Source organism: Equus przewalskii, chromosome 3 (genome assembly GCF_037783145.1).
Source record: "Equus przewalskii isolate Varuska chromosome 3, EquPr2, whole genome shotgun sequence".
Classification (NCBI taxonomy): domain Eukaryota; kingdom Metazoa; phylum Chordata; class Mammalia; order Perissodactyla; family Equidae; genus Equus; species Equus przewalskii.
The window spans coordinates 1,278,269-1,300,745 of record NC_091833.1 but is presented as its reverse complement, the minus strand read 5'-3'; the positions used below and the strand labels follow the sequence as shown (position 1 = coordinate 1,300,745).

At 48.5% G+C, this 22,477-nt stretch overlaps 1 protein-coding gene across 24 annotated transcripts in view; it reads left to right on the top strand.

Moving 5' to 3' along the window:
- The window catches only part of ABCC12 (ATP binding cassette subfamily C member 12), a 74,649-nt gene that overhangs the window by 50,635 nt on the left and 1,537 nt on the right, over nt 1–22,477 (top strand). For 19 of the 24 annotated variants that reach the window (XM_070613605.1, XM_008538269.2, XM_070613612.1 and 16 more), the window contains 11 exons: nt 313–402; nt 1,073–1,176; nt 3,122–3,319; nt 3,948–4,174; nt 6,715–6,852; nt 10,025–10,211; nt 15,299–15,388; nt 18,100–18,289; nt 18,732–18,891; nt 19,952–20,030; nt 21,077–21,190. In XM_070613605.1, coding sequence (XP_070469706.1) covers nt 313–402; nt 1,073–1,176; nt 3,122–3,319; nt 3,948–4,174; nt 6,715–6,852; nt 10,025–10,211; nt 15,299–15,388; nt 18,100–18,289; nt 18,732–18,891; nt 19,952–20,030; nt 21,077–21,190 — 1,577 coding nt within the window. Of the gene's footprint in view, nt 1–312; nt 403–1,072; nt 1,177–1,869; nt 2,015–3,121; nt 3,320–3,947; nt 4,175–6,714; nt 6,853–10,024; nt 10,212–15,298; nt 15,389–18,099; nt 18,290–18,731; nt 18,892–19,951; nt 20,031–21,076; nt 21,191–22,477 lie in introns of those variants that run through there. The other 5 variants (XM_070613613.1, XM_070613615.1, XM_070613614.1 and 2 more) reach the window with 3 other exon arrangements.

Below are 22,477 nucleotides of genomic sequence, written 5' to 3'. Positions count from 1 at the left end.
GAACAAACTGCATGCATTCCTATCCTCTTCTTAGGAGCTGCTTCTGGAGAACTAGACCGAGACAACCCCATGTCCTCAGGGCTGAACACGTAGGAGGCGCTTAATGAATTTTTCTCAAAAGAACAAACGCCTCCTGCCTCTCAGGGCTGTCATAGGATCAAATAAAATGAAATGAGCAAAAGCGTGTTGGGAATTTTAAAGCGTGGGCAAATGGAAGGAAGGATGATAACTGCCCCTAGTGGGGGCATGGGGTGTGCAGAGGGGGCGCCCACCCACCCGCGGGTGCCCCAGGACCTGTGTTTGTCTCCACAGTTCCTCCGCACCAGCTTGTCCAGACTGAAGGCTCCCAGAAGGGAGCTGCGACCTGGAAAACGTGCCACACGTACATTCAGGCTTCCGGAGGTCCAGTATCAGGCCACGCATTTCTTGATTTAATTTGCATTAAAAAATCCTTTCTTAAACTGTTGGGTTCACATTTTACGATTTCTTTAACAATTGCTCTCTTTTTGTTAGGGCCATTTATCAATGCTTTTACTTTTTTCCCCTCTAAAAATCAAGGCTGATAATAGAGCCTTTAAATGGAATCGTCCTCTATCCCAAGTAAGGCTGCAGACTGTGTACTGAGACCGAGGGAGCAGCAGCACGAACCAGCTGTGGTGCTTCTGTGACCTCGCTCTCTAGTCACCAAGTTCAACAGCAGTCAGCTCATCGCCTGCCTTCAGGGCGAGATTCCCACCTCGGTGTGCGAAACACGCCTTCTAGATTCATTCCCTGTCCCCCCTCAGCGAGCGTTAAAGAATATTGAGTCACTTCTATTAAAGTGTATAGTAGTTTTTCCAATATGTTGACAATTTGGACCAATTTTTCAACAAAGTGGAACAGATGTTGCCATTGGGTTTCAGGGCTCCAACGCCCAGATTTGTCACGTTAGCCTAGAAGGTTGTTCCCAAGCATGGGGGCCATTTTCCTGCAGGCTTTGAACTTCCCATCAGGGTTGGGCCCTGAGGGAGATAAGCCCACTGCAGCCCCCTCGCCCCTGTAACCCCCTGGGACCTCTCCCCTCCTCTTGCAGGGTACCTCCTCTCTCTCTTCACAGTGTCCCTCTTCCTCCTGATGATTGGCAGCTCAGCCTTCGGCAACTGGTGGCTGGGTCTCTGGTTAGACAAGGGTTCACAGGTGAGTTTCCCTTTGTCACTGGAAAATGCTGAGTCAGTTGCTGATGGAGCCTGAATGTGCCCAACACCACACAATGAGCTCATTTGCCTCCTGCAGCCCCTTTTCGTAAAGTTGAGGTCAGTTGCTTACAACACACGATTCAACTCCTGAAATCCCCTTTGATATTTCAAGACAAACAGGGCACCTGGATTTTTGTGTGCCACCTTCAGATTTTTAAAGGATTGGCTAGAAAGATTGTGCAGCGTGTCTGTGGGGTCAAACCTATGCAGGATAAGGTCAGTTTTGCCGCCTCTGTTGCTAGGTGCCTCCGAGGAGGGGCTGGGGACACCTAACAGATTTCTGTCTTCCCGCCTCTAAAGAGAAGCTGGCATCTTGTCGTTGACATTGTCTGATGTCAGAGACTTCCACCGGGCTCTGCTCCTCAAAGTCCCTCTACAGAAATGAGACATGCAAGCAACAGCCCCTGGATGTGCTTCAGTGCCACTGGGTGTCTCTCTGCCTCCCAAGGCTCTTTTAGGCCAGGGCCCCTCCTGGGAAGGACTGATAAGTCGGCTCTCACTAGAGTTTGCTGGAAGCCCTCCCAGCTTTTAGCCAATGATTTCAAAGCTTTCCTGGAGCCCCAGGGAATTCGGTGGGGTTGCCTGCCCATCCTCTAAGATTGCATTTTGGTACAATTCTGTTGCTATGACAACCAAAGTAAGGAAGCGCTGGGGGGATACGGGCAGGGGAGAGGCCACTACAGCTCTCTTGGAGTCTGGCACGGCTTCCTGAGACCATTCCCAAGGGGAGAAGCCAATGAGTGGCCTGCTCTGAACAGCAAGAGAGCCATCTCTGGCCTGTATGTGTTCTGCCAGATTCTCACTCGCTCATGAGGAGCCCTTTCCTCAAAGATCCTGAGGTTTCGGGTCAGGGTGGAGCCTCCTCCCAGGGGTGATGAGTCCCCAGGAGACTGGTGCCATTGGCTAACTGAGCAGGCAGCAGTGACGGCAGAGCCCTGTATTTGCTCCGCCCGCCAGACACTGTGGGCACAGCCTAAAGCACAGTAGGGCCCCCTCTGCTGCTGGGTCTCTCATCAACAGCTCCCCGGGAGGCCTGTGCTTTTGTGGATGTTCATCCATCAGCTGCCACCTCTGGTTTACATTTCTGCTATTGCTGTAATCAGCAAAGTGGCATTTAGAAGAAAGCTGTCTGTTTGCTCCCCAAAGGCAGTTTTGACTTTTAGCATATAGCTCAGAGAAAAATGAAACAGCCAATTTCTCAGGAGGGGGAGATGGTTTCTCCCCAGAAACGGTGGCAAAACTGTCCGTTCTCCCTGGGTAGGATGGAGTCACATGTGGTCTCTCTGAATCTTCCCAGAGCCCCTTGGTCACTAGGCTCCCTCCTTCTCACCTGGGACTCCAGCACAGTGGACTACTGCCTCCTAGGTGGCCTCAGAAAAGGAAAGGAAGGGGGCTGTGGGCTGGAGCATCATACAGAGAAGCCCCCCAAGTCTCCCCAGAGGCCTTGTGGCTCCTACCAGGCAGCTCAGCAGGCTGGAGGCGGGTCCCCGATCCCTGTCCTATCTGGGCTGCCTGAGTGTTGCTCAGACAGCCTCATGGAATGCAAATTTCCTCTGCTTCTGTGTTTTTCCTGGCCCAGTATCACCCTGGTCTCCTGAGGCACAGTTGGCTTCTGGGACAGCTGCCCTGTGCCTGCCTGCTTTGTTGTCCCTTTGCTGTGCTGAGTCTTATAAGTCAGATGACCTTTGGGGTCATGGTGGCCCAGCAGGAGGACCCATGCAAAGCTCAGAGGCCCCCAAGGGGAACCAACTTGATTTTACCACCTGACTCCTTCTTTGCAATTGTGCACCTCTTTTTAGTCTCTTCTCTGTGGAAAGGTTTTCTGGAAAATTCCCATTCTCCTAATAGTACCAATTCTTGGTGCTTCTTCTTGTTTTCCTCCAAAGGTGACCTGTGGGACCCGGGCCAATAAGAGCACGTGTGAGATCGGTGCGGTGCTAGCAGACACCGGGCAGCATGTGTACCAGTGGGTGTACGCAGGGAGCATGGTGTCTGTGCTGCTGTTTGGCATCATCAAAGGCTTCATCTTTACCAAGACCACACTGACGGCATCCTCCTGGCTACACGACCAAGTGTTTGACAAGGTACAGCCCCGGGGGCTGCATGTACAGCCAGTTCATCAGTCAACAGGGTTTCTTGAGCACCTGTGATGCGCCAGGCACTGTGCAGGCTCTGGGGACAGACACAGCACTCAGGGAGCGAAGGCAAACTCCAGGGAGCTGTGGGGGTGTGTTCCAGACCCTCAGGCTACCCTGGGGGTGATCAGAAAGGTTTCCCCGGAGAAACTGGAGCAAAGATGGCCTCTCCTGCTCCAGAGAGCCCTGAGTACCCCGACGGCCTCAAGAAGTGCTTGTGGACTCATCTTCACCCCACTGCTGTGGTGGGTGGCAGCCATTGGCTGTGAGGGGCAGCCAGAGTGCACAGGTGTGGCCCGTACCCCAGGGGCAGACAGACACAGTGGAACTTGGCTTCCTATTGCCCTGGGCACAAAGTCCATCCCTCCTCCAAACGTAGCCCAGGCTGCCTCCCAGCCTTCACTCTCACTCATGGCCGTCACAGGAATGGAGAGCACCCTCACTTTCCCAGCATTGCCTGGCACATCGTGGGGGGCCCTGGGAAAAGCCAGGTCCTGCACTCAGAATCCAGCCCCGGCAGGGCAGCCAGGGTTTACCAAACACACACCCGACGCTGACTCTCTGATTTTACCCACAGATCTTAAAGAGCCCAATGAGCTTCTTTGACACGACTCCCACTGGCAGACTAATGAACCGTTTTTCCAAAGACATGGACGAGCTGGATGTGAGGCTGCCGTTTCACGCAGAGAACTTTCTCCAGCAGTTTTTTATGGTGGTGTTTATTCTCACGATATTGGCTGCTGTGTTTCCTGCTGTCCTTTTAGTCTTGGCCGGCCTTGCTGTAGGCTTCTTCATCCTTTTATGGTAGGTTGATGCACCATTTAAAAAGGAGCAAACAAAACCCATATTTATTTGGTTAACTCTGCACAATGACCAGGTAGTATCAGGTGATATTGCAACCTTGCTGTCTTCTCTGAATAGTGGAGCACATTGATTTTTAGTGCTGATAGGAAATGCCGGGTGCTGTGCTAAGTGCTTTGCATACATCTGGCATTTGAGCCTCAGCGCAACCCTGAGAGGTGGATGTGATTGGGAGGCTAAGTCACTGGTCCCAGGCTAGGAAACTAGTAACCGTGGTTTAACTGTGGTTGCCGTCTGTCTGCTGTTATGTTCTCAACCATGGGGCTCTGCCACTGCTGGTGCTGGAGAAGAGAGAGGAGACCAGTCCTCAGTCATTCTGAGCTTGGAGAAGTAGCCCCACCCTAACCACTGATGTAGAGAATTAGAGAAGGGCGTCAGCTGCTCTGCACTAGGGTGTCCCTGTGTCTACCTTCACGCCCACCCTAGGGGAGAGCAGGAGGGAGCATTGATCTCAGCCTTCTGGGAGACCCATCTCCTTCCTGTTCCTGGGGCAAGCTGGAGTTCTCAGCAGGTGGCGTGGTGGGTATGGCATGAGGGTGAAGCATTGGAAATCAGAGAAATTTGACCAGAGCCTCAGCTCTGCTGCCAAACTACCTGGAGGACCCTGGAGAAGTCAGAGGAGTGCTGCCAGCCTCGGGTTGCTAATCTCGATAAGGGTAATCATTAACACAGATGCCTCATCTGTTCTGGAGGGGGTCCTATGAGGGTCAAATGAGACTACAGGATTATAAGTGTCATGTAAATTAGAAACGGAATATAATGTTATACAAACTTAGAGTTTCCATTCAACTCAACAAAGTGTTTATCACATGCTCCTATAAGTGCTCAGCCCTGGGCTGGACACTGAGGATCTTAAAGAGGGACTCCGCCCACAAATTGCAAAGGATTTAGCCTACAAATCTTGGCCTGCCTCCACTTGTAAACAGAGTTGTTTCTTTTCATCCAGGGACACCACACTCAGAGCCAAGCTTTAGAACTATTGCTTTGGCCACAGTGTGGAGGGTGGCTGGAGCTACAGAAAGATCAGGACAGGGCTACGGGATGGGAGACTCTTGAAATGTGGTCTGAGTGAGAGACGGTGAGGACCAGACACAGGCAGCGGCAGTGGGGACAGAAAAGGGAGGTAGATTTAGCAGGCATTTTCAAGATTGTCATTGGCATTGGGGGATGGGAGAGGCCAAGTGTGAGTCCAAGGTGGGGAGTAATGTGAAGAGATACAGGTGACGTGGAAGGTGGAGCAGCTTGGGTAATCAAGATTACGGGTTTGGTTTTGGATATTTCAAGTTTGCGGATCAAATCTGCAGGTGGTGCCAGCCGACAGTGGGAGTGGTGAGTGTAGGGACACTTCAGGGCTGGAGAGCCAGACTCCGCATCCGCAGCCTGTGTGAGGGAGCTGGGGTGGCTGTGGGAGCTGGCACTGGTGCCCTGGGAGTTGGAGGAGCTGGGCTCTCACTTCACTCTCCTGCTGCCTCCTTGGTGACTCTGAGAAAGGACACATAGCCTCAGTGTTCAGTCTCAAGAGTTTATTGTGATGCCCAAATAAAATAATTTCTGAAAGTCCTTTCCAAAGATAAAGCAGGTCCCAGGGGCCACTTCCTACAGTAACTCCTTGGGCTAGTGTTCATTTCTTCAAGCCCTACATGTATCTGACCATTGTTCACGTCTGTTCTCTGTCCATGCTGTTGATTCACATGGCAAAAGGTTTTTCTCTGCCCAGCACCCCAACTTCCTGCCATAGCGACAGGCCAGATCAGGGCTGGCCCTGACTGAATGACCAGAATGTTTCCAACTGACTCACTTGAGATCTGAACAAACAAGATTTTCCCTTCGTCTCCCCTGGGTTGCTTTTAGCTGAGTCTAGAGGGCAGGTAAGATTCACTGTCATGGGCCATCCTACCAGTGTGTGCGCCAAGGGCAGTGGTCTCGCGCTCACCAGCATCCTGGAGCTTCAACACCTGGGGAGTTCATCCTGCAGAGGTTTCATTCTAAAGTCAGCTCCGGAGACTTTGATGACCTTTCTTCAAAATTACCTTTGAAAATGCCGTTAGAAGACCACGTCCTGGCAGTTAACACACCAGATTTTCCTACAGAATTGGAATAGATTACTTTTTCTTTGATTGGGTATGAAAAAGTGGTTGGTTTGCATTTAGGGGCTGTGCTATATGAGCAGTTCTGGTCTTCAAAGACTGCAATCACATCTTGTGCAGCGAGGACACTCACACTACAGGAAGCACCGAGAACGGAGACCACAGAAAGGAGTGGCTCACATTTCTGAGACTCACATTTATGAGACCCCCACCTCTCACACAACTGGGGTGGCCTCTCCTAGAGAAGAATGTCGGCCAACCCCTTCTCCCTAGTTAGACAGCACCCATCTGACCTAAACTTGGTGTTGAGTGCACAGTCGGATCTGCAAGTGCTGAGCATGAGCCCTCTGAGACCCTACTTTGCAGCCCTCTTGACACCTCTTGATTTCCTCACAGCATTTTCCATCGAGGCCTCCAGGAGCTCAAAAAGGTGGAGAACGTCAGCCGGTCCCCCTGGTTCTCACACATCACCTCGTCCATGCAGGGCCTGGGCATCATCCACGCCTACGACAGGAAGCAGGAGTGCATCAACAAGTGAGTCCTGTGCTGGGCCCCTGCTCCGGGGGCTCCCTACTTCATGTCTGACCCTAAACCTGAGGTTACAGGAACAGATGGCTTCTCTGGCCCTGAGAAGGGAAGTCTGGGCTGCTGGGAATTGACCATAGATGAAGAGCTGGCAGAATCAAGGAGGAACACTCTCAGACAAGTGGCCTTTCTTCCTAGTGTCTGAATGTGAGCTCGTTCAACAACAACCTTGGTATGGGGTTTTACATGTTTTATTTTTCACTCTAAAAGTAAAATGTGTTCAATCAGGAAAATAGGAGAATGCAGAAAAAAAAAATCACTCACAGTTTCCCAACCTAAATCCTATTAATATGTTCATGTATTTCCTTCCAGTCTTTTCTTTTTTCTATTTCTTAAGTACTTATAATCATTTTTGCCTGTTTTAGTTTTACATAACATTTTTCATGTTATTACATATTCCTTGTAAAAATAAACTTTAAAGGCCATATTGCATTCACTTAGTGGATAGACCAGTTTCTTTCTTTTTAAAATGTGGGCACTATATTAGTAAATTTCTCTGGAGTCTTCCAGCTACGAACTTCTAAAATATCGTATAAATTATATCAGTCACAGTAAGCTTACTGTGCTAACAAACAACCTCAGATTTTAGGGGCTTAACATAATCCATGTTTATTCTTCCTCAAGTCACAATTTAACGAGGATCCATGGGACAGGGATACGGGATTCTGCTCCACATTTGGGTGCACAGTCTCTTTCCATGGGGGGCTTTTTCATCCCGAGGGCCTTGGGGACTTCTCTAGAATCCTTTGTGTTTAACTGGAAGATAAGGGAAGAGAGGAAGGTGGAGGACGCCCTGGGAAATTTTTATGGGTCAACCCTGATGGAGACACCCATCATTTCTGCACATCCATTGGCCGGATTTCAGTCACGTGGCTCACCTAACTGCAAATAATGCTGGGAAAGGTAGACTAGCTGTGTCCATGGCAAGAAAGGAAAATGGAGTTTGGTGAATCTGTAGCAGTCTCTGCCACATAGATGTTCTTTCCCCCCCCACCCCCATCTTTTTCTTCCTTAAAAACCTAAGACCCACTTCAAAGTTTGCATCTAGTTTTCGCTCTCCCTCTGCCCGCACCGCCACCCAGGATCTCAGTGTTGACCTGGCATCACATCGTGTCTTTAGTTCAGTCAGCAGCTGGTCTTGTTACCAGTTTGATCTGAGCATCATCTGTCGAGAGTCCTAGAGCACATATAGATTCTTCCAGTGTCCTGGTGTGAGCAAAGGCTCCTGTCCGTGGAGCTATTTATTGACTTTCTCATGGCAAACATAACAGTTTCAAGCTTTGTCTTCCTGCAGATTCTCTTCCAAGAGAATCCCCCATGATCGAGGGGGGCTCCCCTCCTTTAACATTCTTTTTTCCTGTCAGGGACTTTCCCAAGGGCTTGGGCTTCTGACATGTGCTGCTTTTGCCACCAGCCGGAAATGCTACAGCATTAAAAAAAAGGTTTGAGGTTAAATTCCAGTTTGATCCCAGCCAATGATTTTGCTTCTGCATAATCTAACCAACCACACAGATAAGACCACAGATGACTTCTAAGTCACTTATGCTGCCAGTTGAGTTTGTCGGCTTTAAAGCTATGCGATAGAATATTTTTGGAAGTGTTTGGAAGAATATTTTAACTAAGCTCTGGGGAAATTGGTTAAGGTGGAAACAGATGGGAGGAAGGTGCTACAGAGGCCAGCCTGGCTGGCCAGAGGTGCTTCCAGACAGAATTCTTTGAGGAATTTTAGAACATAATGGAACAGCAATGCCTGAGGATGTTCATGACTGAGCCAGTGGACAAATCTTAACTCTTTAGGGGTTTAAACACTGAAAGATTTTCATTTTTTGGCAACAATTTCTACCAGTTGTAGATGAAGCCCCTTTCCCGGTAGGACAGGAGAACCTTCAGTGGCAATTGAGTCTGGTGTGTCTTGTGGTTGATGGTTAGTTCAATCCAGTTAAAATTTCAATCTTGCGTGTATATAAGTCACAGCCCTCTCTATCCCCTAGAGGCTTGGAGTGGTCGTGCTGTGCTGTGTGTATGTGTCTGGTGTTGGGGGCAGGTTTGCCCTTGGGAAGCACCCAGTCTGTTCTCTTAAACACCTTCTCCGTTTTCTCTGAGTCTGGTTCTCTGAGGCTGGTGCAGGGGAATGGAGGTGGAGAGGACACATCCTCAGGTGACTGCCTGTGTCTGGGTCATTCTGTCCTTTCTGTTGCTCATTCCTGCTGATCCCTGTGCAGATGGGGTGTGGCAGGGTGGAGGCCCCAACAGCACCAGATCCCAGCAGCTCTGCTAGGCATTGTTGATGGGCAAGGTCTGCCTGGGTCTTCCAGTGAGCTCTGCCTGGCAGCCTTGTACTGTGTTCCTTTGATGTGGGGCCTCTTTGCCTCATGCCCAGGAAAGTCTCATCAAGACTGTAGCCCCAAAGGTCGTCTTCCCTCTGCACTCTCAACTCTAAGAACTGCAAGAAGGGGCAGGATCCGCTTTCCATACATCTGGGGAACTGGTGGTGTCATCCCTCTGTCGCTCTGCCCTATCCGCCTTCTCTTCTTTGGCTCAATGGAATGCAGCAGGGGTACAAGATGTCAAATTCCTCTACTTGGAGAGACCCCTAGCTTTATAAGCAATTGCCTTGGATCTTCTTTCTCTGATTTGGGGAGGTTACTTGATTGGTACCCCTCCTCTACCACCACAAACATTGATTCTCCCTAAAGGCAACCGCCTCCACAATGCACCCCACCCTTTTTACAGATCAAGGGGGCCAACTGTCAGTTCCACAAGACCTTTGAGGGGTGGCGGACTCCAAGATAAGGATCCTTTGAAGGCAGAGCTGAGGTGCTCAGCACCTTTTGTTCTCAGCTGTGGGTTCCAGTTGCCAGCGCCGGGAAAGATAGAAAGAGCCCACACACCATACTCTCCTGCCACATGGGATTTCTCAAAATGTGTGCAAATCAAAGATGTCTATGGCGGCAGGTTTCCAAGAGCATGGATAAATGCTCATCTTTGTAAGGGATTCCTCTGTAAGAGCGTGCTGGCCCTTGATCAAACATTCCCCTCTCCTTATTTCTCCAGTAGCCCTAACTCTAAGGCTATGCAAGCACAACCTGATCTCCTGTTTTGTCTGATTTCTTAATTTTAGGTTTATGGTGCTAAATGATGAAAACTCCAGCCACCTCCTGTACTTTAACTGTGCTCTCAGGTGGTTTGCTCTAAGAATGGATGTCCTCATGAACATCGTCACTTTCATTGTGGCTTTGTTGGTGACCCTGAGTTTCTCCTCAATCAGTGCTTCATCCAAGGGCTTGTCATTGTCTTACATCATCCAGGTAACACTTAGTGTAAGGTTGGGCTTGGCCGGGAGGCTCTGGCGTGGAGTGTACCAGGGAGGTTGGGTGTAACAGAAAACCCAGCTTGCATTGGGTTTAAACAGTAAAGGGAGTATCGTGGCTCACAAAATTAAAAGATCTGGCGGTTGTGTGGGCTTCAGGCATGGTTGGGTCACGGCCCTTGGCTTTGTCCTCCCCCTGTGATGACTGTCTTCATGATTGTACAATGGTCACTGGCCAGCTCTGGGGGCTATAGCAGGAAAAAGGCAGGAGGAAAGCTCTTCCTACCCTAGCAACTGAACAAAAGCCCTGAGCTTTATTCTTACTGGATTAACTTAGGCAGGCCAGAACTAATCAGTGGCTGGATGAAACTGAGATGATTTGTTTAGGCCAAAGGATGGAGTCCTGCTGCATCCTACCCCAAAGTCACACAGCTGCCCCACAGTGGGAGGAGGGAAAGGATGCTGGAGACACAACCACGATGCCCATGACAAATACTTACTGACTTGTCTTTTGGTTGCTTTGGTGTTTTTCTTTTGAAAATAATTATAATAGGAAAATAATAATAATAACAATGGTAGGGAATAATAGTAATGGGGAAACACATGCCATTTTAGGCACTGTTGTAAGTTCTTTACGTAAATTGTTTCATTTATCTCCACAACAACCCTATGAGATAGGTATGGCCACAACCCCCATTCTACAGATGAGGGGACTGAGGCCCAGGATCACACAACTGCCATGTCTGAGAACGGGATCTGAACCCTGGTCTGCATCTCATTCCTTGATATATGCCTCACATTTTCTCTTTGGAAGCTTTTCCAATGCAGTCTTTGTCCTCGGTGCTCTGAAATTCTGGGACAATGTGTCTGAGTGTGGGTCATTTTTCATTTATTCTGTGCAAGGCTGTGGGTCCTTTTATATTAAGGTCAAATCTCTCTAAAGCTCAGAAAAATTTCTCCTCCTTTCCTTTCTCTCCTCTTGCCAATTTCCTCCTCTCCTTTCCCTCTCTTTCCTCTCTCTGGGACTCACTTTAGTTGAATACAGGGTTTCTTGGATCCATCCTCTGTGTTTTCTTTCCTTTATTTCAAAGTTTCCATGGTCTTGTGTTTTTATCTTTATTCTGAGAATTTTCTTTAGCTTCGTCATTCAACCATTCTTTTGAATTTTAAGTTTGGCAGTCTTATGTTCATATACTTAATTTCTACAAACTCTTTCTTAGTCTCTGAGTTTTTAAAAGAATCATTTTTAAATGACACAATATATTTTTTAATCTCTCTGAGGATGTAATTAAAGTCTCCCGTCCTTAATCTCTCCTCTCTCCTTTGGCTGATACCTGTTTTTTCCAGAGTTGATTTTTCACTTTGTCTACCTGATGCTTGCTCTCTCATGCCGTTGGTCTTGTTTGTATGTCTCTTGGTCCATTTGTGAGGGACCGGGCTGGGTTTTCAGGGTCTCCTCTGCCTTTGAATATGCCTTGCTAGGTCTCTCCTGCAGGGACGTTTTGTGACTATGGGTGAGGGGGTCGCACTTTTCCTCAGGCTGGCTTCACTTCAGGAAAACATCCTGGGAGCTGGCCTTCAGGCACCCAGAGGATTTAAAGGGGTTTTCACCTGGGGTACTATTCTGGAGCTCCATTTATCCCCAGGCAGTTCATTCAGTTTCTTTAGAGAAGTGTGTGTGTGTGTGTGTGTGTGTCTTGGCCTAGGGAGTATGTGCCCAGCTCCCTCTGGCTGGAAGAAAGCAGAGGGCTGTGGTAAATGGCTCCTCAGGAGTAGCTGTCAATTACTCAGACTGCCGGTTACTCAGTCTATTTGGGGCCCTCCTCACGCCTGGAGCCTCTCTGACTTCTGCAGGACAGAGGGCTCTCCATGCCCCCGTAGAACATTCTGCCTCCATTCTTTCAAAAGGCTTTCATCCTCTTTTCATTTTCCAGAAATTTGTAACTCTCTCTTTCAATAATATCTCTTCCCAATCCCCTTGCCATTAAAGGTCTATTCCTTTTGTCAAATCTCTCTGATATCATTTTAGTGGTATTTTGGGAAGGAAGAGGAATAAAAATATGTTCTCAGGACTCTAAAGTGGGAAAAATGAATTTTCCTTGGGTAGCCAATTTCCCACATTGATGGATGTTTTTATTTGTCGTTGCCTAATAAAATATAAAACAGATGAAGTTGAAGAGATTCCCTTACTTGATCCAAGTGAAACAGCGTTCCTCAACTGAGGGCATGCTTTCCGGGGATATCATCACCTTTCCATGGGTTGTTTTCCAACACTTCTGTGAGGCGGGAGGATTTGCACACGTGAGGTCTGGGGAATGCTTCTTCTCAGCTGGCTTTGTGGCTTTACTGAGCGTCAGCCCCCTTTTGAGAACAGAGAACTCGAATGACAGAGCTTCCCTGGAGAACAGGGGAGACTCCCCAGATGGATGAGAAACCGTGAAGACCCACAGAGCAGGAAGTGAATGCAAAGTAACATCACATGACATCACAGAGGAGAAGGAGCACCTACCGGGGCCAGCACTGTGCTGACGTGGGGATTCCAGAAGTGTGGAGGGCTGCCCAGGTGCTCAAGGCTTGACACCCTTGAATTTAACAAAACCTGGGCATGCCCTTCGCAAGGGCGGGGCTCATTTGCTCACTCACCAGATATGCACTGAACACCTACTGTGAGCCAGGAGCCAGGCCAGCAGTGAACAAGCCGGACAGGGCCCTGCCCTCAGGAGCTTATATTCTAGAGGGATATGAAGTGGGATGGAATAAATAAGTGCTCAAGTAAATAAAGAAGTCAGAAATTGTTTAAGTGTTATGAAGATAATAAAGCAGGGTAATGGGACCGTCAGCGAGGAAGCAATATTAGATCTGATGGTCAGAGGACGCATCTCTGGGAGGTGACTTCCAAGCTGACGCCTGAATGATGAAGGACGGGCCAAGGAAGACAGAAGGAAGAATGCTTCAGGCCAAGGGGCTGGGGAAAGGCTCAAGGGTAGGAGGAGCTCGGTGCATTTGAGGAACTCAGAAGTTCGTGTGGCTTGAGCAGAGCAGGAGAAAATTAGGTCTGAGGGGTCAGCAAGGACAGACTGCGCAGGGCATGTCGGGCACAGGCAGGCGTGTGCCTGTATTCTAAGAAGGGCTTCTCCACTGCGGGGCTGTGGACATGTGGGCCGGAGAAGCCTTTTTGTGAGGGGCTGTGCCGTACATTGTAGGATACTGGCAGCCTCCACGATCTCTAACCAGGAGACGCCAGTGGAACCTCCCTCCTCCAAGGTCACGACAACAGAAAATGTCTCTAGACATTGCCAAATGTCCCCTGGGGGCATAATCACCCAGACTGAGAGCCACTGCTGTGAGAGAAATGGGAAGCCAGTGACATCTTAAGCAGGGAGGCAGCAAAGGAGGCCTGCTGAGGGAAGCTCTCTGAGGGTCTGGACCCATGTGGCTCTCCGCCTGCTCGGGCCACACTGCCTCCTTCTTGTTAAAGCCATTCCCTGCTGCCCAGAGCTTTCTTACCCTAAGTTTGCCTGGCGGACTTCTTACCAAAAGCGCCTCAGTGCGCAGTCTTCCCTAACCGTCCTAACTGAGGTAGCGCCCTGGCCTCAGACTCAGCCCCTCTTTCCTATCATCCTGCTTTATTGACATTGTTCTCATTCCTGGGAATTGCCTGTGTCTCATCCTGCCGGCCCACAGTCACGGCGTCTCTAGTGGAAGAAGCCTGGCCCTGCCTCCAGCCCACTCTGTGACTGAGGCAGCTGCTGCTCGTGCCCCACCCCTCCAGGGCAGGCCAGTTGGCCTCCTGCTGCAGGAAGGTGCTCAGTCCAAGCCCAAGGCCGACTGCAGGTGCGGGTTCTCCCAGCTGGGAGCGGCCCCAGCGATGACTGAAGGGAGTTGTGGAGGTGTAGCCCAGCTTCCACGGGACAAATCAGGCGTGTTCCGTGCAGTCTCCCAGAGCCCCAGCGGGAGTGAGCTTCAGCGGCCCACGATTGAACCTCTCCTGACTCACCTTGTCTTCCACGCCTCGCTTCTCCCAGCTCTGACTGGCCCTTTTTGGGTCTAGCTCCTAGATTAGATTCCTAGGGCTTCTCGAACTAATTACCTTATACTAGTGGTTAAAACCAGAGAAACTTATTCCTTCAGAGTTCTGGAAGTCAGAAGTCCAAAATCAAGCTGTTGGCAGGGCCATGTTCCCTCTGAAGGTTCTGGGGGAGAGTCCAGTCCTTGTCTCTCCCCGCTTCTTGGGGCTGTTGGCTTTCCTTGGCTTGGAGCTGCATCCCTCCAATGTCTGCCTCCGCCTTCACATCTCCTTTTCCTCTTCTCTGCGTCTTCCTCTCCTCTGTCTCTTGTAGGGACACTCATCATTGGATTTAGGGCCCACCCAGGTGATCCAGGATGATCTCAAGATCCTTAATTACACCTGCAAGGACCCTGTTGCCAAATGAGGTACCATTCACAGTTTGCAGGGACTTGAATGTGGACATATCTTTTGAGGGGACCACCAGTCAACCTGCCCTAATACACTGCTTGCCCTCAGATCCCATGGTTGGCTCCCAGGAGATCCTGGCCTACGGTGGGTGATTTTTCACACGCCCCAGTGTGAGCCTAGATTTCTCATTTCTGAAGCAAGCTGATGGGCTTGATGGTTTTCTCCCACCTCTGATGATCTGTGGTGACTGGATTTCAGTCGCTCCGTGGCTGTGGATGAGGTAAGTGGGGAGGGCATAGAGGTGCAGGACCCCACCAGGTGGCAGCAAGGGGCTGGCACCCAGCAGTTTTGCATCCCTTTGAGAATTCCTGCTCCACAGCACTTCCCCACCGCTCAAACCAAGAGGTGTGTGATGGAACGGTGCTGGCGGGATGACTCTCACCATCTGGAGTGCCAAGGAAGAATGTAATTATCATTTGTTTCTGAACACAAAGGAAGTGTTTAAAGGCAAAACACCGCACCAGGAGTATCTTTACTTCTCGGAACTTGGCTGGGAATGCAGCTTACTTTTTGTGTAGTCCTGAGAGAGACCAGGAGGGATAATGCCCAAGGGCTGCCCCTGCCGGCGGGAAGGGCTCTAACCGTGGCTGCTTGTTCCTCATCCACAGCTAAGTGGACTGCTCCAAGTGTGTGTGCGAACAGGAACAGAGACCCAGGCCAAATTCACGTCCGTGGAGCTGCTCAGGGAGTATATCTTGGTGAGGAATCAGTGCGTGCAACAGCAAGGACTGTTAGCTCTGGCAGAACCTATGCAAACATTTGATCTTTTTACGTTTGATCTTTTTTCTTTTAAAAAGAAAGGGATCTTTTTAAAAACCGAAATCAGACCACAATCCTTCTTCTTAAAACCCATATTTATAATACAATCTAAAGCCCTTGAATTGAGGGAGAGGTTCTTTTTAAAAAAATTTCCTCAAGGGCAGTTTCCATACACAGAAAAGAGAATTCAGTGGCTTACTTTAGTTTCTAAAAATTAATGTCTGATTGATTAAAATTGTAAATTGAAAAAAAGCCAGTCTAATTCTTCTTTAAAGGCTTTTATGTTCAACTTACAAATTCTGCTGTTCTTCAGAAAGATGTCTAGCCAATTCAAGCCATCACTTTTAAGGGCGTTTGATTAGCATCTGGCCCCATTTGCAAACTTAATTAAACACTTTCAAACATTTTAAACCGCATTTTAAAACTTAATACATTCCATTTCCTTTTTAAGTACCCCGATTATCTGATTTAACAAACAAACTTTCCTGAGGTTATATAAATCTAACAAATTAAACATATAAATATAGTGAGCTTTAAATTTGCATAACGATCACAATGCTGTATATAAACAGTAAGATTTTAACTTAAAATCATGTTTACAGAAATTATTCAATTATACATTTTAAATTAGAATCACAAGCTCAAATATTGCTAATATGATGAGTACTTAGAAGACCAGATATGCAGATTTCTTAAACTAAAAATATTACTGTTGCAATTCTACTTCTCTTAAATATTTTTATTATTAATTCTAAATCTTTTAGGGGTTAAAAATACTCATTGTCTAGGAATATAATTATTTTCTCAGCTACTTGTGTTGCCTATCAGCCAGAGATCCGGGCTGGTCAGCCACCCTAACAGGGCACATGTGAGCCCTGTGTCTCATTGCCAACAGGGACTTCATAGGGATTGGTCTTGTAATGCAGCCAAGTAGCTCTAGACATGGCATTTCTTGGGCTCTTAGGAAACTTAAATGTCTTTTCCACGTACCTCTAAAGACCTTTGAACTTGACACCATGCATTCTTGTTATTGTCCTACTTCTAACACCCTGGTGACTCCTGTAGATACTGAGATTGTATCTGATTGAATTCTGCAAATCTCAAGGATTGGTCTGGACTTGTCACACAGCTTCCAGCTCACATGCTGACACTTGCCCAGGCCCACAAGCCCTAGTTTAAGCTGTCCTTTATAGTTGTCCATCTCTCAATTCACTAAATTCTAGCCACGTGAATTTTCTTTCTATTCCTCAAAGAGCCCGAGCTTGCACTGGGCTTGTGACTGACTAAAAGGGCCTGCTGCCCAACATGCATAGAAATCAATACTATGCCACCGGCTTTTCTTGTTCTTTTTTTTTTTTTGAGAAAGTTTAGCCCCGAGCTAACTACTGCCAATCCTCCTCTTTTTGCTGAGGAAGAGTGGCCCTGAGCTAACATCCATGCCCATCTTCCTCCACTTTATACGTGGGATGCCTACCACAACACGGCTGTTGCCAAGTGGTGCCATGTCAGCACCTGGGATCCGAACCGGCAATCCTGGACTGCCGAAGCAGAACGTGCACACTTAACTGCTGCACCACTGGGCCGGCCTCTATGCCACAGGCTTTTGAGAAAAGAAAAGTCTTTATTATGAAGTCAATTGACAAGGAGGCAGGGGCAAGGCTCTCAAATATGTCTCCCTGATCCAGAGTTTGGGGTAAAATTTAAGAGATTAGAGAGGGCAGGCTGGTATGTGGAAGCACTGAGAGAGCCTTCCAGGCAGAGCGGACTGCTAGTGCAAAGGTGGGAGGCTGTAACCACAGGGCTGGTTTAAACTGACCCCATCTTATCAAGAACGAAATGCTGAAGCTGTCTTGCAGGGGCAGCAGGCTAAACCTGCAGGTCATGTAGCTGGAGCACGCACAGAGGAGCACACACAGACCTGTTATTTCAGGTCAAAATTTGATTGGAAGGACTCCAAACAAGACCATTCATGGTGAGGCACGGAAGGGCTTTGGCACCAGTCTTCCTGGATCACGGACCGCTGGCTTCTGAAAAGGGTCTGTCTTTTGAGTTCCGGTCATGTCTCAGTCCTTTTGGTTCCATGGAGGGGAGAATCTTTGGTTCCAAGTGTTATTTCAGGTCAAAGTTTTCTCCTCTGTGCGTGCTCCAGCTACATGACCTGCAGGTTTAGCCTGCCGCCCCTGCAAGACAGCTTTGGCATCCTGTTCTTGATAAGATGGAGTCAGTTTCAACTGGTGCTGTGGTGACAGCCTCCCGCCTTTGCACTAGCAGTCCGCTCTGCCTGGAAGGCTCCGGACTCAAGTCTTCTTGTAGCTGGCATCTTCTCAGCTTTCTGTCTCGGCTTGACTGTCACATCCGCATAGATGCCTTCCTCAACCCTCAATTACTTTCACTCCTCCTACCCCCTTCCACCACACACACTCAGATTCTGTTACAACACTCTGTTTTATTGTCTTCATTTCTGACTTCTTTTCTTGTTGATTATCTGATTTCCTCACTGGAATGCGAGTTTCTTGCCTTCAGGGTCCCTATTGGTAGTTCACCACTGAGAACACCAGCACCTAGAACTGTGTGAATGAATGAACGAATGAGTGAAGTGAATGGAAAAGCAAGTGACTATTAACCCACCATTGGTTATTCTGCTTTTCAGACCTGTGTTCCTGAATGCACTCACCCCCTCAAAGTGGAGACCTGTCCCCCTGACTGGCCGAGCCGTGCGGAGATAAGGTTCAGAGACTATCAGATGAGATATAGAGAAAACACTCCCCTTGTTCTCCATGGGCTGAACCTGAACATCCAAAGTGGGCAGAGAGTTGGGATTGTCGGAAGAACAGGTTCCGGTGAGGACCAGCTAGGATTGTGTTTCTTCCAGGTTGTTTCTTTGCGTTTCCAGTGGGTGTGGTAGTTAAGCCACACGAGAGGGCAATGCATGTGTGTGGCAGATTGGCTCTTGTTTTCCCCTCAAACCTCTTCACTGTGAATTAGGATTTCGGGTCGAACGGGTGTGAGGGGTTGGAAGCAAACACACGTCAGTTTTTGAATTAATTAAATGAGAATCCTTCTGGTGAAATGAGGCCCAGAGGGTGAGTCATGCGCTAACAGCCCCTGCAGGCATGGGCAGGGTAACTGTGTTAGGGCAGCTGAGGGCCCCTGAAGACTGAGGAGTTTCTGTCTGCACAGAGTCATTTTCATTGCATTAAAAATTCCCTTGATTAGACGTTGGGATATGATAGAAGTACAAACTGATGTTTGATTTGCTGTTGTTGCGTTTGTCATTCCCAGGAAAGTCGTCGTTAGGAATGGCCTTGTTCCGTCTGGTGGAGCCGGCCGGCGGCACAATCTTCATTGATGAGGTGGATATCTGTACTATTGGTTTGGAAGACCTCAGAACCAAGCTGACTGTCATCCCCCAGGATCCTATCCTGTTTGTAGGTACAGTAAGGTAGCTGTTTTTGATCATTGTGCATTCCTATTTTTGGTTAGTGAAACCAGAAACTTTGTGAGGCGCCCACAGTGCGACCGGCCTGGGGCTGTTCTTTCTGAGGGGAGCAACTCGGGGTGCTCATGGCACTGCCGGGACCTGTTCTGGAGGAAAACGTTGGGAGGAGATGAGGGCTAGAGCCCTGAACATGACTTGCATTTTATAAGCCATGTTACTAACACGCAACGTGCTTATACGTGAGGGAGCAGACATCCCCGCTGGCCCCGGAGAGCCCTGTGTCTCGGCATCCTCTCAGGTTTAGCAATGGCCACTTGCAAAAGCGCTCCAGTTTTCACAATAAAATAGATAGTTGTCCTTTGCATGTAGCCATCTATTGGGAAGTGTCTCGATTCATTCCCACGAAGGAGTGAACAGAAGCTGTCCAAATACAAGAACAGTAGGGTTGCAACTTCCGCAGGGCTTAAGATCCGACATCAAGGCACAAGGAGAAAACCACAGTTTCTCACTTAGTCCAGTGCAGTGACTGCCCCTCTCTTGAGATGGATGTTTCCCCCAGTCAGCACCAGACGAAGCAGGGGGCTGTATTTAGAGTTGGATGAAAACTACACTCTGTGTCTTGAAGTGCTAGACTCCCACCCCTCAAATGAGATGCTCACCGTCTGCAAGGCCTTGGGAGCTACAGCTGTACCTCCTGCTTCTCAAGGCAGACTGGATGCAATGGCAGATTGAATGGCTTCCTCTCCCTCTCTCTCTGCCAAGAATTTGCATAAGGTCAAGTCTACTCTGCTACACATAGCCACTGAGAGGGCCAAATGAGCCTTCCTGAGTGCCTAGCTCTGGCTGTCTCTTGGCAGCGTTTCACATATTCCTGCCTGTCTCGGTGGTCTCTGCACCATCATAGAGTTGTGGGTCCTCGGTCTCTTGGCCTGAGATTGGTATTTAATTAAGCCACAGGGTCATCACGTACCACCTCCTGCTCTTCCCCACATGCTGTAGAAAACATGCCCCCCCATCTTCTTACCCTCAGAAATCCAGCTCCCTCTCCTTTCCTTCATTCCAGGTACAACTTGGATCCCTTTGAGAGTCACACCGATGAGATGCTCTGGCAGGTTCTGGAGAGAACGTTCATGAGAGACACAGTAGGTCTCTGGGGCTGTCGAGGATGAGTCCATTTCCCAGCACCAGTGCCCCAGATACCTGACCCAGGTTTAAATTAGACAAGCACTGGGCCAGTGTTTGGCCAGGTTTATTTATTGGCACCACATACGTTAGTAGAATACAATCCTTATTTAGTCTTTATTATTAAAAGCAACCATAGATAATATTTCCCAGGTCTTTGCAATGATGTTGTCAAGACCTCTATATGCATTATTTTACCTGGTCCTGACTACAAGCCTCTGAGGTTGGTACTCCTGCCCCCATTTTTAGAGATGCAGAGTTAAGACTCAAGGAAATAACACATGCAGGCTAGGGAGTGGCAGAATGGAGACTGGAACCCACGTCCATCTGACTCTCGAGCAGATGGAGTGCCCTACTGCTCTGCCAATAGCCTCATTTGCTTATCAGAACAGAGAAGCCACAGGAAGGTGAGGGATGTGGCCTGCTCCAGGAATGGCAAGTATGGCTGATTTTGAGTGCACTGAGCCATCTGTGAGATGGGGTCCTGTCCTGTAAGAGCTGCAGCTGGGGTCAACAGGTGAGCATGGCCCCCTCTGCAGCCCAGAGAGGATTTTTTTCCCTGGGACTTGGTACCGAGGTAAGCATCTGCCAAAGACACTTAGACCTGTGATGCTGGATCAGTCAGACCCTGTCTTATCTTTCCTTGATGACCAGAAAGCTCTCCCATCCCATCTCTATTTTGTCTATGGAAAGAGGGACCCTGGAAGCCAGTTACACTTGTTTGTGTTTCTCCGGAGCCATATGTGCATTATTTGTACTCTTTGGGTGAGGTGTCTATAGCGTTCTGTGAATCATACCGTGATTTTAAATTATTAATGTCCGCCCACTCCCTGGTCTTTCCCTGATGCCTGTTTGCAATTCTGAAATGATTATTGTTTTGCACTTTCCTTTCCACAGTAAGATAAAGCCAGCTGATGAAGGCAGGAGAAGAGGGCAATCAATACAGATGATGCAGGACAATTTTATAGATCATCAGCACAAATGCGGCATTTTCCGTGTTTTATAGATATTGAAACTCCCAGAAAAATTACAGGCGGAAGTCACAGAAAACGGAGAAAACTTCTCAGTAGGGGAACGCCAGCTGCTTTGTGTGGCCCGAGCGCTTCTCCGTAATTCAAAAGTAAGGAAACAGCACGGAAAATGGGTTGGTCAAATTTTGGATATTTCCCACAGTGCCGCTCAATCCAGGGTGTACAGCCGTGATGCATTTGCCTTTCAGCAAAGAGAGAGCAATTGAGCCATTTAAAAATCGATCACTTTCTCTTAAGACAAAGTTGTGAGGGGTAAAAATTGAAAAAGAACAGCCATTTACAGCGATAGCACCTGCCCCCCGGGCCCGCCCTTGGCCGTCTTGTTTACGTGTTCTCTCTATCCTCTTAAGTGCTCTGAGCTGGAGAAATCTTCCTCTCAGCTTCTTCCCTTTGTCCCAGAACAATCCTAGGCCTGATAAATAGTACCCAGGACTCTAAAGAAAGCCTTCAGAATGCTAGGATAGGACAACTGTAAAATGTATACTCATTTTTCTTAGTGACTTAGCCTCCTCGCTTACTGATTTCAAGGAAGGAATTGCTGTTGCTTTAGCAACCCCGTTCTCTGAACACTGATCAAAGCGTGGTCCATAGTGAGTGTTCTTTCAGGGGTGCCAACAGCAGGAAAGGGAGCCAGCACCACACCATGCTGACTGTGACACTGCACACTGCTAAGTGGTTTACGTGTTGTCTTTGCATTTCATGCTCATAATAAGATATAACGCTTTTACAGACAAGGAATTGGAGCCTTGGGGAGGTTAAGTAATTTAGCCAAGATCAAGCACAGTTAGAGCTGAGCTCAAGCCCCGCACTTGTAAATCAGCACTGTGGTAGACAGAATTTTGCGTCGTGTTCCCACCCCCCCACCCCCCCCGCCCCAACTCCACCCCCTGCTGCCAAAGATGTCCATATCTGGGTACCTGGAACCTGTGAGTGTGTTACCTTACCTGGGAAAAAGGGGCTTTGCAGATGTGATTAAGTCAAATATCTTGAGATGGGGAGATTATCCTAAGTTACCTGGGTGAGCTGCTCAGTGTAATCACACAGGTCTTTATGAGAGAGAGGCAGGAGAGTCAGAAAGAGAAGGAGATGTAAAGATGGAAGTAGAGGTTAGAGCAATGCCAGGAAGGGGCCACGAGCCAAGGATGCAGGCGGCCTCTAGAAGCTGGAAAAGGCAAGGAAACAGATTCTCCCCAGAGCCTCCAGAAGGACGTGGCTCTGACAGTCCCTTGACTTCGGGACTTCTGACCTCCAGAACTGTAAGATAATAAATTTGTGTTGTTTTAAGCCTCTAAATTTGTGCTAATTTGTGATAGCAGCAATAGGAAATTAATACAAGTGCTGTTATTATACCTCATGCTGACTCACGTTAGCACAGT